This window comes from Amphimedon queenslandica, unplaced genomic scaffold (genome assembly GCF_000090795.2).
Source record: "Amphimedon queenslandica unplaced genomic scaffold, v1.1 AMPQUscaffold_13452, whole genome shotgun sequence".
Classification (NCBI taxonomy): Eukaryota; Metazoa; Porifera; class Demospongiae; order Haplosclerida; family Niphatidae; genus Amphimedon; species Amphimedon queenslandica.
In genome coordinates, this window is record NW_003546312.1 from 19135 (window position 1) to 34856 (window position 15722).

The following is a 15722-nucleotide window of genomic DNA, read 5'->3' on the forward strand; positions in this document are numbered from 1 at the left end:
CTTCTGCTATGACTTTGATCATTGCAGAATCAGAATAGAGACCTTTAGATCTATCATTTTCATCATGGGAGTTAATTGCTCCCTCTGGACTAGAAGTGCCATAAATACCATCATTGACAAAATGAACGTGAGAAGTGCTGATCAAATACACATGTCTGTATATTCCCCCTCCTTCATACCACCAGCCTGACCCATCAATTGAAGAGCTCAAGACAGCCAGTACATTGTCATTCTCTTCTCCATTGCCATAATAAATACTTGAGGCATTATCAAGACGAACACCAAAGCTTGTGTACCCAGAATCATGATACAGTAACTTTTCTCCATTAAAATAAACAGTAGTAGCTCTAAAAACACCTTCAAAGTAGACCCATATAGACATGCCCTTCCAGTCAGTAGGAATTGAAAAGTGCTTACGATAGTTTGTCTTGTTTTTGAGTAAAAAAGCTTGTTTTTGAGGTCCATCCTCAGAGTACTCTCCTGTAATGAGTGCATCATGAGGTAAATCAACTATTGTCCAGTCAGTGTCATTGTAATCACGTTCTGTGTACTTGGGAGGTGGCAGTGGCTTTGCAGGAACTTCTCTACCACCACCAACCCAGCCATTACTCTTTTGCTTGCAGTCATCACTCTGGCCTATCCAGCAACCAGCAGTTCTAGAATACTGCCATATGGCACACATGACATCAGCACAGCACATGCCACGACAGTCATCAGCATCACTAGCTCCTTTGCCTTTTGATAGCTGATGGCACTGCACTCCACTTAAATTATGAGGAAAATTTTCTTCAGGACATTGTGGAATAACCCCTTCACCTAGTTTAAACCTCCAGGCAAAATCAAAATTGACAGTCTCCCTTTCTGAGCAATATCCTGTTGCAACAATAACAAAAAGAAGCAACAGTGAAAAGGTCATTTTAAAAATTGCTGACACAAAATAAGAAATTCATTACTTTTATATGAAATTCATATTTTATGACATTATTATGACATTGTCGAAACATATGTACAGTAAGGAATGTAATTGGTACACTAGGTGCAATGTCAATCCTTTTTTAAAATGAAATTTAACAGGAAACAGAGCTTATCTATAGGATAATAGCTCTATTAGCCTGTAGCATTGTTTCAGTATTAAGTTATCAAGGAGTTTTTTGCTACAGTTAGTACATTATAAATATCAGCATCAGTAGTAACAGGAATAGTAACTGTAGAGCTACCTAAACCTCTACTACTATACCATCTAAATTAGGACCCTCTGTATTGGAATCAAATATGCGTGTATGCTTTCCTCCATCTGTATCCATGATAACTCTGGTTAATGCATGATAAGCATTCCTCCAGTGAGCTTGGTTGTGCTCATGACACTATAGATCACTGTTGCCTATTCACTGGACCACTAACAATACTGAAGGACAAATTCACTGATGAACTGTGACCCACTCTACCTTTAGAGTCTGTTGCTACATGTTTATTATGCTAACATGTACTTCTGTGCTTTATGTGATATGCGAAGTAAATTAAAGCATTGCAAATTATTTCATTACCCTGTAACATGTACATGTATGTTTTACTTTCTGTCTGATAAATTGTTTCATGTTGATAAATCAGTGATGTTGATGTAATGTATGAGTGATCAACCCTGATTTGGAATCACCAATGCTACATTAATAATCCCTTCAACATCAGGAACAGACTTTGTTTGTCTGTCTATCTGTATTTGGCTGGGTGTGCATGCCTAGTAACTAATAACTAGATATATGCATGCCTGTGTTGTGTATGTGTGTGTGTGTGTGTTATTATTGATTGTTCTCATTTTTAAAAAGGTGTGCAACAATTAGATCTACCTGATCTCTCTATACATTCACTTTCTTGAGCCCAAATCTCTTCTGTTAGGAATATTATCATCCAATTCAGCTCACAGTTCAGTATGGCCAGGTATGAGGATATCAGTTAAGTCAAAGCAAGTGCAGACACTAAAGCAGCGTAAAGATTGTAAACCACAAACTTATAGTATTATTCAACGCAAAGCAAACTGATCCTAATATTATGGTAAAACTCACTGGGAAAGCTAGTTATATTATCCAGTAAGAGCAGTGGAATCTCAACCTTTAAAGATTGGTATCACTAAATTAATGACTATAGATCTAAGCAAACAAAAGATTTGACACTTAAAATTGTTTAACTATTATTTTTTGTTAACACTAGGCAATGTACAATGTCTCGAGCACTATCAATAATTATGATCAATAGTTTATCATTCTAAGCCTGTAGACCACTCCTCCTTATAGATAGACATCAAGATGCAACCTATTGCTCTAGACTAGATTAGAGCTGTTAGATCTAGTTCTGCAAGTATTTTATTTGAAAGTCTACAGATTATGATACTTTATCTGTTACTGTGGAGCACTTTATCCCTTACTTCTACAGGTAAATACTAGTTTATAATAATAAGATTAAGTTCAGATCTATTGCAGTTGCTCAACAGTATCTTCCCTTTGTGTCTCCTCCTGACTATAATGTGTTTACTGATGTAGATGATGACTCTGTTCATGTAGCATTGCCAACTACTCTTCAGTTTGGAGGCATTGACTTCAGTAATGCTTATGTGAGGCGACTAGATAAATTTATCTGTAATGCAAATGAAATGTTAATTGGTATTGTTCATGTTATAGATTAGTAGCAATGGCTTGGTTAGCTTTGGTCGCGGGTTTGATGCTTATGAACCAGTGGAATTTGATCTTATTAGTGATAATTTAACTATTGTTGCTCCATTTTGGGATGATATACAGATGACTGGTTCAAGGCAGTTACGTTATCAAATAGTATCAGGATCATCTTCTCTCATCAATCAAGTTAATGCATTTTTAACTAGTCATTCTGGTGTCTCTTTCAGTGCTGATTGGTTGTTGTGGGCTTATTGGCATGATGTATGTCCTTTTTCTGATTTAAATTGTGATTTCCATCAGGTTAATGATAAATATTAAATAATCCTCAAAATACATAAATTTATAGTCAAACTACTTCCAAGCTATTGTTGTAGTGCAAGGAAGAAGAACATATTCAATATTTACCTATCGGTGTGGACTCATAAGATGGACAACCTATGGTGCTGGTATTGGTTTCAGTGTAAATGGTACATTTTATGAAAAGCATCCATTGTCAAACAATGCCAGCCTAGCTGTTAATATTGACTGTGATGGTGCCATATCAGGCTGGAACAATGTTGTTTACAGGATTGACTCTGGTAAGTGTTATTATACCTGCATATGTCTGTAAGTAACACATATCTTCTGTAGCAATAGTCCCAGTCTGTAATTTCTCATGTGGTAATGGGACATGCGTTGCTAATAATGTTTGTAGATGCTTTGATGGTTGGACTGGTGATCACTGTGATCAAGGTACATGTACTGTGATGACATCAATTGGAGTGTTGATTCTTATTTCATAGTGTTTTGTACACCACCATGTTTACGTGGCACTTGCACTCTAAACAATAATTGTGTTTGTGATCCTGGGTGGACTGGTTCAAGATGTAGAACAGGTATGCATACATTACTCATTATAAGTATCGTTTATTTTCTAATATAGACATTAATGAATGTACATATGTTGCCTGTGATCAGTTTTGTAATAATACAGAAGGTTCATATGCCTGCTATTGTGGTCCTGGATATGAGATATTGAGTGATAATTCAACCTGCAGAGGTAATGGCATTTAACATTATTACACTAATGTGATTGAGGAATGTTGCTTATTTTAGATATAGATGAATGTGAGACTGGCTCTAATAATTGCACACACTTCTGCAACAACACATTGGGCTCATACACATGTTCATGTATTGATGGATACACTATGACTGAATATGGGCTGTGTCTGGGTAAGGAGAACTTAAAATTCCTTTTATTGTTATCTACAAGTTTGGGCTCTATTTAATCTGTGTTAGTTTTACTGTAATAACTAGGAGGTGTTTTCTCATAGATATTGATGAGTGCTATTTGAATATTAGTGGCTGTGATCATAGCTGTATAAATACTAATGGAAGCTACTACTGTGAATGTAGGTCAGGATTCAGGCTACATGCTAATGGTCGCTATTGTGAAGGTGAGGTGGTAACTGTCAGTGGTAGCTCCAAATTTCCATGGTCCAATATCTTATATTTCTTAAAGAACTTTATGGTTATTATAATTTTATTTACAAAATCTAGCTACTATTTAATTTACAAAAGTCTATTTTTTCTCATAATCACAAAAATATTATACTATGAACACATGGAACTGCACTGTATCCATAATGTATTTATGTGAACTTTAAATTAAATAGAAATTGATGAATGCATTGAGAATCCTAACCTGTGCCCAATCAATAGCAACTGCTTCAACACACATGGTAGTTATAGTTGTGATTGTATTAATGGATATCACAAGAACGAATCAGGATATTGTATAGGTATGACCAACTCACTATCTATATATACCAACAATGTATTTGTAGATATTGATGAATGTGATACTGATGCTAATAGCTGCTCTCAAATATGCATTAACACTGAAGGGTCTTATGATTGCTCTTGTAATAACGGTTATGAAAAACGATTCAAATATTTCTGTTTTGGTAATTAAGCTTTGTTCTCTCTGATATTCTATTTATATGATCAGATATTGATGAATGCGAGAATCCTAGTATCTGCTCCGGTGATCATCAAGTGTGTCAGAATACATTAGGCGGCTATACATGTTCTTGTAAAGAAGGATTTGAATATGGCAGGGATGGCATGACATGTGAACGTAAGCTATTTTACTTACATTTTTGTTATATTGGGCACAATATTTATAGCTAAAGCATGCCAAGTCATACTGCCACCAATTAATGGAAACCTTTACTGTAACGGTAACAGGACTAATAATACATGTCATTATACTTGTAACAGTGGATATGTATTAAGCGATTCATCTTCACGCACCTGCCAACCAAACGGACATTGGTCTGGAATCCCTCCCTATTGCTCTCCTCTTCCTTGTCCTACATTGACATCACCAAGTAATGGTTACCTGCAGCTACCTTGTGATGGAGTGTATCAGTCACAATGTACTGTAAGGTGTTTTGATGGATATAAGTTAGCTAGCACTAATGGTACTCTTAGTACTGTGACTTGTGACTTGTCATCTAAAAACAGAACTATGTGGAGTAACACTGAGGAATGTGAAGGTTAGTGAATAAAACACTGATTCTAAAACACATAGATTTATTTTATTGCTTTAACCTAAAAAATTTAATGTTAATGCTTGCTGTTACATTTACTTGTTATTAATTGCAGAAAAGGACCCTTGTGAATCTAAGAATCGCTGTCTTCATGATGGCATATGTTTAAGAGTTGATTCTGAGGAAGGATTTGAATGTAATTGTACTGGCACTCTTTATGAAGGAAGGACGTGTGAAAGAGCATTAGTGCTTATTGATCCTATTGGACCAGTGATATCATTCAAGTTCAAAAATATCACTATCAGAGCAAAACCTGATAATGATACAACATATAATGTTAAAGATTGTAGTAGTTCTGGTGGCACTTTGACCTATTTTGCTTCTCCTTGCAGATTTAATCTTAGTAAGAGTAAAACTAGTCAGAATGTCACTTTGCGAGGTGTTTTTCCGGGATCATATGTATTTGAGCTTAATGGAGTCCCTCCTGTTCCTATACTTGTTGTTTCTGAATCTCAGTCATCACCTTATTTTGATAAATTTGGCAATAGATCTATTCAACCAAGCTGTTGCTCCAATATTTTTACATCAATATGCCATGATAAAACATTAGCAGTGCAGTTAAACTCATCTTGTTCATGGGATAAATCTTTACGTACAACAAGAGGAATAGTTTTCATTATTTATGATAACCTAATTGTTCCAGTTTCACTGGCTGGTGTAAACATAACTTCAGAAAATGCTGCACTACCTTCACCTGCTCGTGCTGTTTGTACTGATAATTGTGATAATAAATTGAAACCACTGAGTTCTACTGATAAATGTTACAGGCATATACCTACTCCTGATGACTTAAGTGAGTTTGTTAGGAGACAATCACTGACAGATTCCTTTTTGTCATCAATAAGGACAAGTCTATTTCCAAATTGGTTTAACATCTCAATAACGGATGATCTTGATGCCATTAATAAACTAAGCAGTACTGATTATCTTGCTAAACTAGTATCACCAGCTAAGTTAATAGATGAGAAAGGTTGTGAATCATTAGTCATTGAGGATAACAACGAAGGACGATTTCTTGTATTACAGCACAATGGACCTTTAAACCTTACATTGGAGAATGAACAATCTTTTGTTCTTAACTCTCCATCATCATCTGATTTTTACTGCATTGCTGTTCATGTTTGTTCAGGTCAAAGGTCACCAGTCTACATTGGACTACCTCCTTCAGCTCAAGATGGTATTGATAGTATTTCTTTTATCTCAAATTACATCAAGAAGGGGTGGACATTTAACTTTAATAGTGTCTCACTCAGCCAGACATTACAAAAAACAGTATTAGAAGCAAAACTTTGGAATGGCTACTCATACATGCAAAGATACTCTCAAGACTACTTCCAGTATGATACACTAGTGAACATGAAGAGTGCTCAAGGAAGATTTTCTCATGGAAACACAAATGTTAATTTAAGTTTTAGTGGATTTATTCGATATAAATACATTACAGAAGACAAAGTATGTCTTTATGCTGAAATTGAATAGCTTTTAATTTTTAATTTTTAGGCTAATGAAGCACTGCTTCATGGAGATTGCACTTTTGTAGTGATGTCAAGAGTAACTGGCAGCTTAGCAAAATTAGAGCTAAAGAAAACTTCAACCAACATCACAATACATCATAAAGGTAGATCTATATGGTACAATTTATAACTCGTGTATTTCATTTTATAAATTTATATAGAAAACTCTCCACCACCAAGCTGTTCTTCAATAGGCCCAACAAATGGAGTATCATTCAAATTAGCATACACCCCACAACAAGACCAGCCTTTCTATTTGAGTGTATTGGAACTACCTTCAGACACTCCTCAGTGTCCAGTTGATGCATTCCTTAGTTTGAACAGTAATCAAGATATGAATGGGTTGAGTTTCTATTCTGAATGTCTTGATGTATCGTTTGATGCATTAATATTTACTACTCTAGATCTAGCTCACAGAATATATATTCCAATGTCTGATGATACACTATGTATTAAACCAGAAAACTTCACTTCTCTCTTCTCCATGGCTGAGTTTGGTCTCGTCATTCATTCTTCATTGAATGCTAGTCGGTTAAGATTGAATACATTTATTCAATTATTACCAGGTTATGATAATACTGCATTGTCGTTAGGCTTTTACAAGCACATTAATGGGAAAGTAGGCCTGATACACTCATTAGAAATGACAATGTTTGATAATACTTTTGTGACACAAGCCAGACTAAGAACCATGGAGCTTAGCTTTGGGTTAACAATTAAACTATTCAATGAAGAATTTTTCACTGCATTTATTCAAGGCAGAGCTAATACTAGCAGGCAGTGGAGAGACTTGACAGTTAGCATAAATGGCTGGTTTCCAAAAGGTAATGGATACTTTGTGGATACAATGGAAAGGAATGTAACAAGGAAGATCACTACATTAGGAAATGAAGCAAACATGAGAAAAGGAGAAGCTGATAAACAATTACTTGAAGCTACAGCTAGACTAATAAGGGCAGATGGTCAACTTAGTGATGCTAGATTGGCCTTCAGTAATGCTTCTACTCAACTCAGTGCAGTGCAGAACAACCTTGCAGAATCAAGGGAACGTTTGCGATTAGCTGAATTAAATGTTACAATGGCCAGAAGTGAAATAAGACAAGCAGAAGATGCTATTAATGACGTCTGTGATGTACAGGTTTGTCCTTTGGAGTGTCAGAATGCTACAAGAAAACGAACTGTGTACAGAGATGTATACTATGAAGCTGAAGGAGTTTGTGATTCAGTATGTAATGTTACTGTTAGTGTTAGAGTAGCACCATACTCTGTACCTGCTAGGGTGTGGAAATTCATACGATGCTGTGAAAATAGACTAGAAAATTGTCAAGACAGCTTATGCAATGGAGAAAGCTGCTCATTTGTCTGCAAGTCAGTAAGCTCTACTCGCCCTGTTTTTAATTATAGGGAAGCTATTGTTGAGCGTCCATGCAAGGTTTCATGTAACGTTAGTCAGTATGGGGCAACAGTTGAAGAAACTGAAGAATATATTGATCCATGTGGACGTAGAGGGCCTAATGCTGCTTGTGTTGCTTCTAATGCTGATTGTAACAGGGAAAGAGAAGCATCATTAAGAGCACTTGAAATAAGGAGGAGTGAACTGGTGGCACCATTAAGAGAAAGAAATAGAGCAAGAGCTGAAGTGGAGTTGTTAGAAATTAGACTAAGTGAAGCTCAACGCAGTGAGCAATTAGCTAATGAGACACTAGTTTCAACACAATCACTCCATAGGCTTATCATTCAATATAAAGAAGCAGTAGAAAAGAGTCACAGAATGATACTGGAAGAAATCAAAAATGATCTAAAGTTATACAACCTGACACAACAGTATGGCAATAACGTATTCAATGTTACAAATATCACATTCACAGTATTAGTCAGTGAAAACAATAATCCTTCAGTTTTTCCAATTGTGATAACCTATGACACTCCCCAAAGGAGCAATGAGCAATTAAATTATGCATATGATTTCAATACTCAGTTCTCATTGCAAATCGAAACTCTCGTAAACGATATAATTGACTCCCTTTTCACATCACAGGGAAGGAGAAGGAGAAGGCAAACAGAGCTGAATCAACCAGGGCGTGAGCAGTTTGAAATTCAATGTGCTCAATTGAAAAGCATAGATAAATTTATTCAATACATGTATACTACACTAGAAGAGGCTGAAATGAGTGGAATGGATATACGAGTGTCTCTGCAAGAACTAATAGAATCGTCTAATGTCACTCTTAACACAACTTCAGTGAGCAACACAACAGGTCTTGGTAATTATACTAGTCTTAAAGAACTGTTTGATATAACTCAGGAAGAAATAGAACAAAGTAGAGGAGATTTAGGTAATGTGGAAGATGAAGTGCTAAGTTCTCTTAGATCATCATACAAGAGCTTACAAACTGAAGCACAGTCTGTCTTGGATTCACTTGAAGCCACACTACTGATGCAATGGAGGTCTGGTTTAGAGATATTGCTTCAAGGTAATGGTACTGTAGCTGACAGACCCTGCTCAGGACTGGTTGACTGTATATTAGTATTGAATGGCTCATTGGGAAACTTACTTTCTTTTGTACCATCAGAGATCACAACCTTACTATCACAGAGTCTGCCAGTAGCTTCACAACTCCTGCTACAGCTAGCAAGCAATGAACTAACCAATTTCACTGACTCTAGGAACAAACTAACTCCTATTAGATCTCTTGTACAGGCTATGCTTGATAATGGCTACTGGTGCTCTACTCTACCACAAGTGATTGTACATCCAGTAGCAGAGACTAGTGTACAAATAAATACTGCTCTAACTCTAACATGCAGAGGTAACTCCAGTCTACCAGTTTCATATCTATGGAGAAAAGATGGAGTAGCAGTACCAAACACTAACAGTCACACATTAGTGCTTAACGATATGAGAGTATTCGATGAAGGTAATTATAGTTGTGAGATAACAAACGATGTTGGTACTGCCCGTTCAACAAACTCAAGTGTTCACGTTTTCATTCTTCCTCAGTATTATCAACTGCCATCATCAGTCATAACATACATGGGAGATGAGAATGGAGCCTACTTTACATGTAATGCTACATCGAGACCAGATCCTGGTTGGAGGTGGTATCACAGATCATCTACTAGAGCACAATGGAGAGAGGTAATAGGAGCAGTGACAAATGAACTTCTTGTAAGGAGCCCATCACAATCTGATGAAGGAGAGTACAGGTGTGAAGCTTATAATGATTTTGGTAACCTCTCATCAGACCCAGTCTCACTCCATCTTGTATCAGTAACAGTAAGAGTGTTAGCATATAATGTAGAAATATCAATGGTGAGACAGAATGGTACTGAGCTGAGTGAAAGAGACATTAGTTTACAAGAAGATTTAAAGAATAAGTTTGAAGAAGGGGTTTCATTTGGAGATGTGGTATTATCAGAGGAGATTGGAGTGACAGATGTTATACTGGATGAAGAAATAGTCATTAGTTTCAAACTAATCAGTCCCAATGTAACAATACCTCAAAATATTCATTTAGAAACTATTGTGAACAACCTCACAAATTCTAGAATCCAATTAAACAGAGTAAGAGATGATTTGGAAAGATTTCTAGACAATTCTGAGGATTTTATACTGGAATATGAAGACTCAGAGTATCAATATAGACGTAGCTCATTTCGCGTGGACATACCAGAAATACAGTGTCCACCTGGTCAAGAGCTTCATTCTAACAGATTCCTATGCTGTAAGTATTTTATGCATATGACAGAAGAGCAGGGTTCTGTCCAGTGGGGGGGGGGGCAGGGGGAAGCTTCCCCAGCTTCCCCCCAAAACTTCAAGCTTCCCCCCTGTGTACTTCTGTAATTGCATGCATGTACTGTACATGTGCATACATGTATGTATGTACACAACCTCCCCCAGTCAATCGTTCTGGGCTTCCCCCAAAACAAAAATTCCTAGATAGAACCCTGCATAAGAGTGTTGGAAGAATGACTGAATGTATGAGTGTACTGTGTGTGGGCATGTATAATGGCATAATTTTTAACTATATTATTCAAAATTTTGTTTTTCATTTTTAGCTGATTGTCTTGAAGGACAAGAGCAAGCTGTCATTGTTGAGAGTAGAGTGACTGGTAGCGGAACTATTATTGAGAGAGTGCCACGCTGTTCTCCTTGTCCTTTCCATACTTATCAGGATATAGTAGGATCATACGGACAATGTAAGCCTTGTCCTGTTAATCACATTACATTCATAACTGGTGCTAAATCTCTTGATCAGTGTACAGGTAAGGAAATTATAATGTTTATGCATTTGATAAAACTTTGCAATTTTAGAGCTATGTCCTGTTAATTATAACTCATCAAATGGGCTAATGCCATGTAGACCATGCCCTAGTGACACTTATCAACCTACTCCTGGCCAAATTGAGTGTCTTACTTGCACATCAGAAAATGATGATCCTCTATGTTCGAAAAGTTAGCTTGTAGTATAGCTTTTGGTAAATTAATTATTTGTTTTCTTAACATGTAGATCCATGTGAAAAATCTAAAATTATTGGTTCGTGTAATGAAGGGTATCTTAGATTTTATTATGATAGTTCCCTGCAGCAGTGTGAACCATTTTTGTACAGTGGTTGTGATGGAAATGAGAATAATTTCCCTTCACTAAATGAGTGCTCTCAAACTTGTGGTAAGTGCTATCACTGTTTACATGCTTTTGATCACAAATTTTTTGTGACACTAGTATATTATTTTAATTGTAAACAAGGACCATATCTATTAGTACTATATCTATAATTCTCAAAAAGAAGACACAAATTTCGTCAAAAATGACTATGAGAAAATTTCCCATTCGAGCTGATCCTGATCAAATTTAGATTATTTATGAATTTTTAAAGTTGCTCCAAGTGCCATGCACTGTATTGTAGTGCTTGTCAGCTCATGTATCATGCTGTTTAGCTCACTTAGCATGCTTTGTGGGTAACCCTGATAGTGACCGTATCTAACAGTTTATTTTAATATCAGAAGTTTTCATTGATATCATGTCTTATCACAATGACAAATAATGTAATCCAGCTTTAAGAGTTTATACTTATTATAGGATGCCCACAGAATCAGTCCAGTCTGCTGGAGTGTACCAATGATCCTTGTCAGTCTAATACATGTCCATCTGCTCCTACTGCTCAGTGTTTTCCTGATTATTGTGGTAATTGTACTAGCAGATACTATTACAATGATCAAGAAGTGACTGAAACATGCTGTAAGTTAATATTCCTTTTATAGCAGTCTTATTTTTAGTTTGTTTGTAGCTTGCAGTAATGGCTTAGAACCTGTTTTATGTGCACCATCTTGTCTGTCAACTTGCCGTATTCCAGAGCCAATATGTCCCATATCTTCCTGTGTACCAGGCTGTGGTTGTCCTGATGATACCATATATGATGAGATTAATAAGGAATGTGTCCTGCCATCATCCTGTGGTAAGTATCTTGTACACTATTATACCCTACATGACATGATTCCTGATCCACAGATACTTGTAGTCTTCCTCCTGTTATTGGTCCGTGTCGTGGTGCGTTCCCCCGTTGGTTTTATAACTCTTCTTCTGGTAGTTGTGAGTTATTCTTATATGGTGGCTGCAGTGGTAACACTAACCGGTTCATTAGTCTACAGCAGTGCATCCAATCATGTGGTATGCTAATGAGTGATGATATTTATAGTTTAGTCTACACTGCCTGTTAAAGTTTTGGTGCATTATGTCTTCATTTGATAATTCTTTAGGCTGTGAATCAAGTGAGACTGCTTTGAGTTGTAGTGGTGATCTTTGTATGGGTGCTTCTTGTGATGCTCATGATAACTCGATTTGTGAAATTGATTCTTGCTCAAATTGCACTGTTAAGCATTATGTCGGATTGGAAGAAGTCACTGATCAATGTGGTATGTTGATGATTTTGCTCAAAAATCAGCCATGAAATTATTTTCAGTTATTTTCACGTATAAAGCATCAGTTTGTCAATGATGACAAATTTTTGAGTCATAGTTATTGAAAAAATAATTATGCATTTTTTCGAAAAAGCATCTGGGCATTTTTCAAAATAGCTGAGAATTTAATAGTTATTAATTAATCAAAGTAACACAATAATAATACAGTGAGGTACTTGTATTATCATTACTGTAGATGTGTGTTCTCTTCCTCCTGATGTTGGCTCTTGTAATAATAACATCAGTAGATGGTATTTTAACAGTGAAAGCAGTCGTTGTGAATTGTTCAAATATGGAGGCTGTAAAGGCAACAAGAATAACTTCAACTCATTAAGAAGCTGCCTTCAAACATGCAGTGAGGAACAAGAATTATAATAGTCTGCTTTTTTGAAGCTTAAGTTTATCATTATGTATAAATAGGTAGTCAAACCTGTGATGTTGGAGTGACTGTGGTTGATTGCTATACTGATCCTTGCCGCACTACACATTGTCCTAATTTTGACAATGCTCTCTGTATGCCTAACTATTGTGGAGAGTGCTCTGCTCATTATTATAACAGTACAGGACATGATATAACAATGATGTGCAGTAAGTGATTATTAGTGATGCTTTTTATCTTCTAATGATTGCTTTAGGTGATTGTCCATCTGACAAGGCACCAGTGAAGTGTCTCATCAATCCATGTGATTATAGAACATGCCCTAACCTACCACCAACTGAATGTGTGCTGAATGTCTGTGGGGAATGTAAAGCACAGTATTATTGGAACAATGTTGATGTCACTGAGTTCTGCAGTAAGAAAAATTGCTGTTGTTCTATAACATATTACTCTGCAATCATTTTGAGATGCTAAATGTATATAAATGACAAATTTGTACCTGTTTTATTAGTATCTGTATCTGTAGTACATTGATAAAAATTAGATGTAGTTCATTATAAGTTAATTTTTTTGTATAACAATAGTGACATGTCCCTTTGGGGGTCAAATATTTAAGGAATGTGGTGCCTCATGTCAACGTACTTGTGATGATATTCGTTACCAAAGACCTTTTGTTTGCAGTAGACACTATTGTGTACCTGGCTGTGCTTGTCCTGCTGGACAGGTGATATAACTTAATATTGTGAATCATCATCATTGTCACTGTGTGTTAATTATAGGTATTGGATGAGTCAATTAATAGGTGCGTTTATCCAGAGCAGTGTCCTTGTCAAGGAACATGTGATCCAGTTCCTAATAATTGTACATCACTCTCTTATGATAATTGTAACTGTCCATTTTGTAAAGGTAACAATTTAAGAAATGAATCTGGTTATACTTGATGCAACAATATTTTTCTAATTTTGTTCAGATTGTCCTATTGTTGGTCAAGAGTATAATGATGTAAAGGCCAGTTGTCCAAAGACTTGCTCAAATCCTCACCTTCTGTGTGCTGGTGAGGGACAGCCTGGCTGCTCATGTCCACTGGGTCAAGTAATTGATGAAATGAACAATCGCTGTGTGCAACCTAAAAATTGTCCCAGTAAGAGGATATTTAATGAGGGAGGGCAAAAGTGGATTAATTTTAATTTTTTTTATTAATAGAGCCTGATCCATGTACATTAGCACCAGAGAGAGGTCCCTGTACTGCTAGTATTACAAGATACCATTACAATGTCACTAGTCAGTTGTGTCAACAGTTTTCATATGGAGGTTGCTTCCCTAATGAAAATAATTTCTTTACCCAACACGACTGTGAAGACAAGTGTAGTGGTACGCATACTTACCAGTAAAGCTTATAATTAGATGCATTATAGCCAATGGATTTTACAATTACATTGCATACATGTAGATTGCTATCCAGTTTGTACTCCAGAGTATTGTACCATCCAAAGAGGGGGAACATGTTCTGTGTAAGAAATACACCTATCACATGACCACCAGTCACATGATATTCTTCTCCGTATAGACCCTCATCTCTTCCTGGCAGTACTCAAGGGTGTCCTGGAGGATGTGCTCTATCCAATTGTGGTGCTTGTTATTATTCATATAATGATCTACCATTCCCTCCATTACCTGGTTCTTGTCCTAGTGTGTGTCCATTGCTTAATGGTCAAGTGGATGAGTCCTGCATGGCAAGATGGGGACGCTGTGTGCAGAGATCATATTATGCCATTTATCAAACAGTAATTATTCCTAAAATGTTGTAAATTATTATATACTTTCTTATTAAGGTTTCTGAGCGTGAGAGGTTCAAGAATAATTTCCGCTGCTGGTCTCATCAATGCACAAACTAAATCTGAGGCTCCAATTGATTGTTTAAAACATTTTTTGTAGTTTTGAATAATGAAGTGAATAAATTACAATTATAAATAGCTAATTATTTTGATTCTTGTTTGCAAAGCATGAACTCATTTTTTGTTTGGAGGATCTCTTGACAAAACTTTGCCATATTGATGGTAAGCAGCATTTTCTCTGTCACACATCCTGTGGCAATAACAAGAAGCCAACAGGGAAAATTTCATTTTAAAATTGCCTGAAATAATAATTTGGGAAAATTATTTTGAAATTCATAATTAAGCAATCAAAATCAAAATGGGAAAAAGAGAAGCAAAGTAAATTTATAAAATTATTTACAAGTTACAGCAAGATAATATTAGCTGGCAGCATTGCTAATCAGTATGTAGCTTTCAAGGAGTTCTTAGCTACAGTTAGTATGTTATAATCATCAACATCAGTAGTAACAGGAATAGTAACTGTAGAGCTACCTACACCAGGAGCTGATACCTCTACTACTATACCATCTAAATTAGGACCCACTGTATTCGAATCAAATATGTGTGTACGCTTTCCTCCATCTCTATCTATTTCTATCATACGGTCCCTGTATTTAGAAGTATGATCTTCAGTGACCTGGACAATAACTCTAGCTAATCCATGATAAGCACTCCTCCAGTGAGCTTGGTTGGGTTCATGACACGATGGATCACCATTACCCACTCCAATTAT

General features: G+C 36.2%; 1 protein-coding gene across 1 annotated transcript; it reads left to right on the plus strand.

Moving 5' to 3' along the window:
* The first annotated feature begins 2318 nt into the window (after positions 1–2318).
* On the plus strand, positions 2319–15141 carry LOC109581235 (uncharacterized). The gene is made up of 33 exons (XM_019995179.1): positions 2319–2427; positions 2475–2605; positions 2673–2966; positions 3013–3244; positions 3297–3398; positions 3449–3541; positions 3589–3705; positions 3762–3881; positions 3983–4105; positions 4325–4450; positions 4496–4615; positions 4660–4788; positions 4838–5209; positions 5319–6715; positions 6764–6881; positions 6939–10502; positions 10837–11043; positions 11093–11233; positions 11289–11447; positions 11859–12017; positions 12067–12234; positions 12288–12446; positions 12536–12691; positions 12933–13091; positions 13157–13324; positions 13372–13530; positions 13700–13839; positions 13895–14021; positions 14086–14256; positions 14319–14486; positions 14566–14626; positions 14683–14899; positions 14948–15141. The coding sequence occupies exons 1-33, from the start codon at positions 2379–2381 to the stop codon at positions 15008–15010; spliced, it is 9669 nt and encodes a 3222-aa protein (XP_019850738.1). The 5' UTR covers positions 2319–2378; the 3' UTR covers positions 15011–15141.
* The last annotated feature ends 581 nt before the right edge of the window (positions 15142–15722 follow it).

Excerpts from the sequence above, each read along its gene's own strand:
- LOC109581235 (XM_019995179.1), top strand. The coding sequence starts at position 2,379 with ATGATACTTTATCTGTTACTGTGGAGCACTTTATCCCTTACTTCTACA. Across the intron at positions 6,882-6,938 it reads CATCACAATACATCATAAAG|AAAACTCTCCACCACCAAGC; the intron begins GTAGATCTATAT and ends AAATTTATATAG. Across the intron at positions 12,692-12,932 it reads AGAAGTCACTGATCAATGTG|ATGTGTGTTCTCTTCCTCCT; the intron begins GTATGTTGATGA and ends TCATTACTGTAG.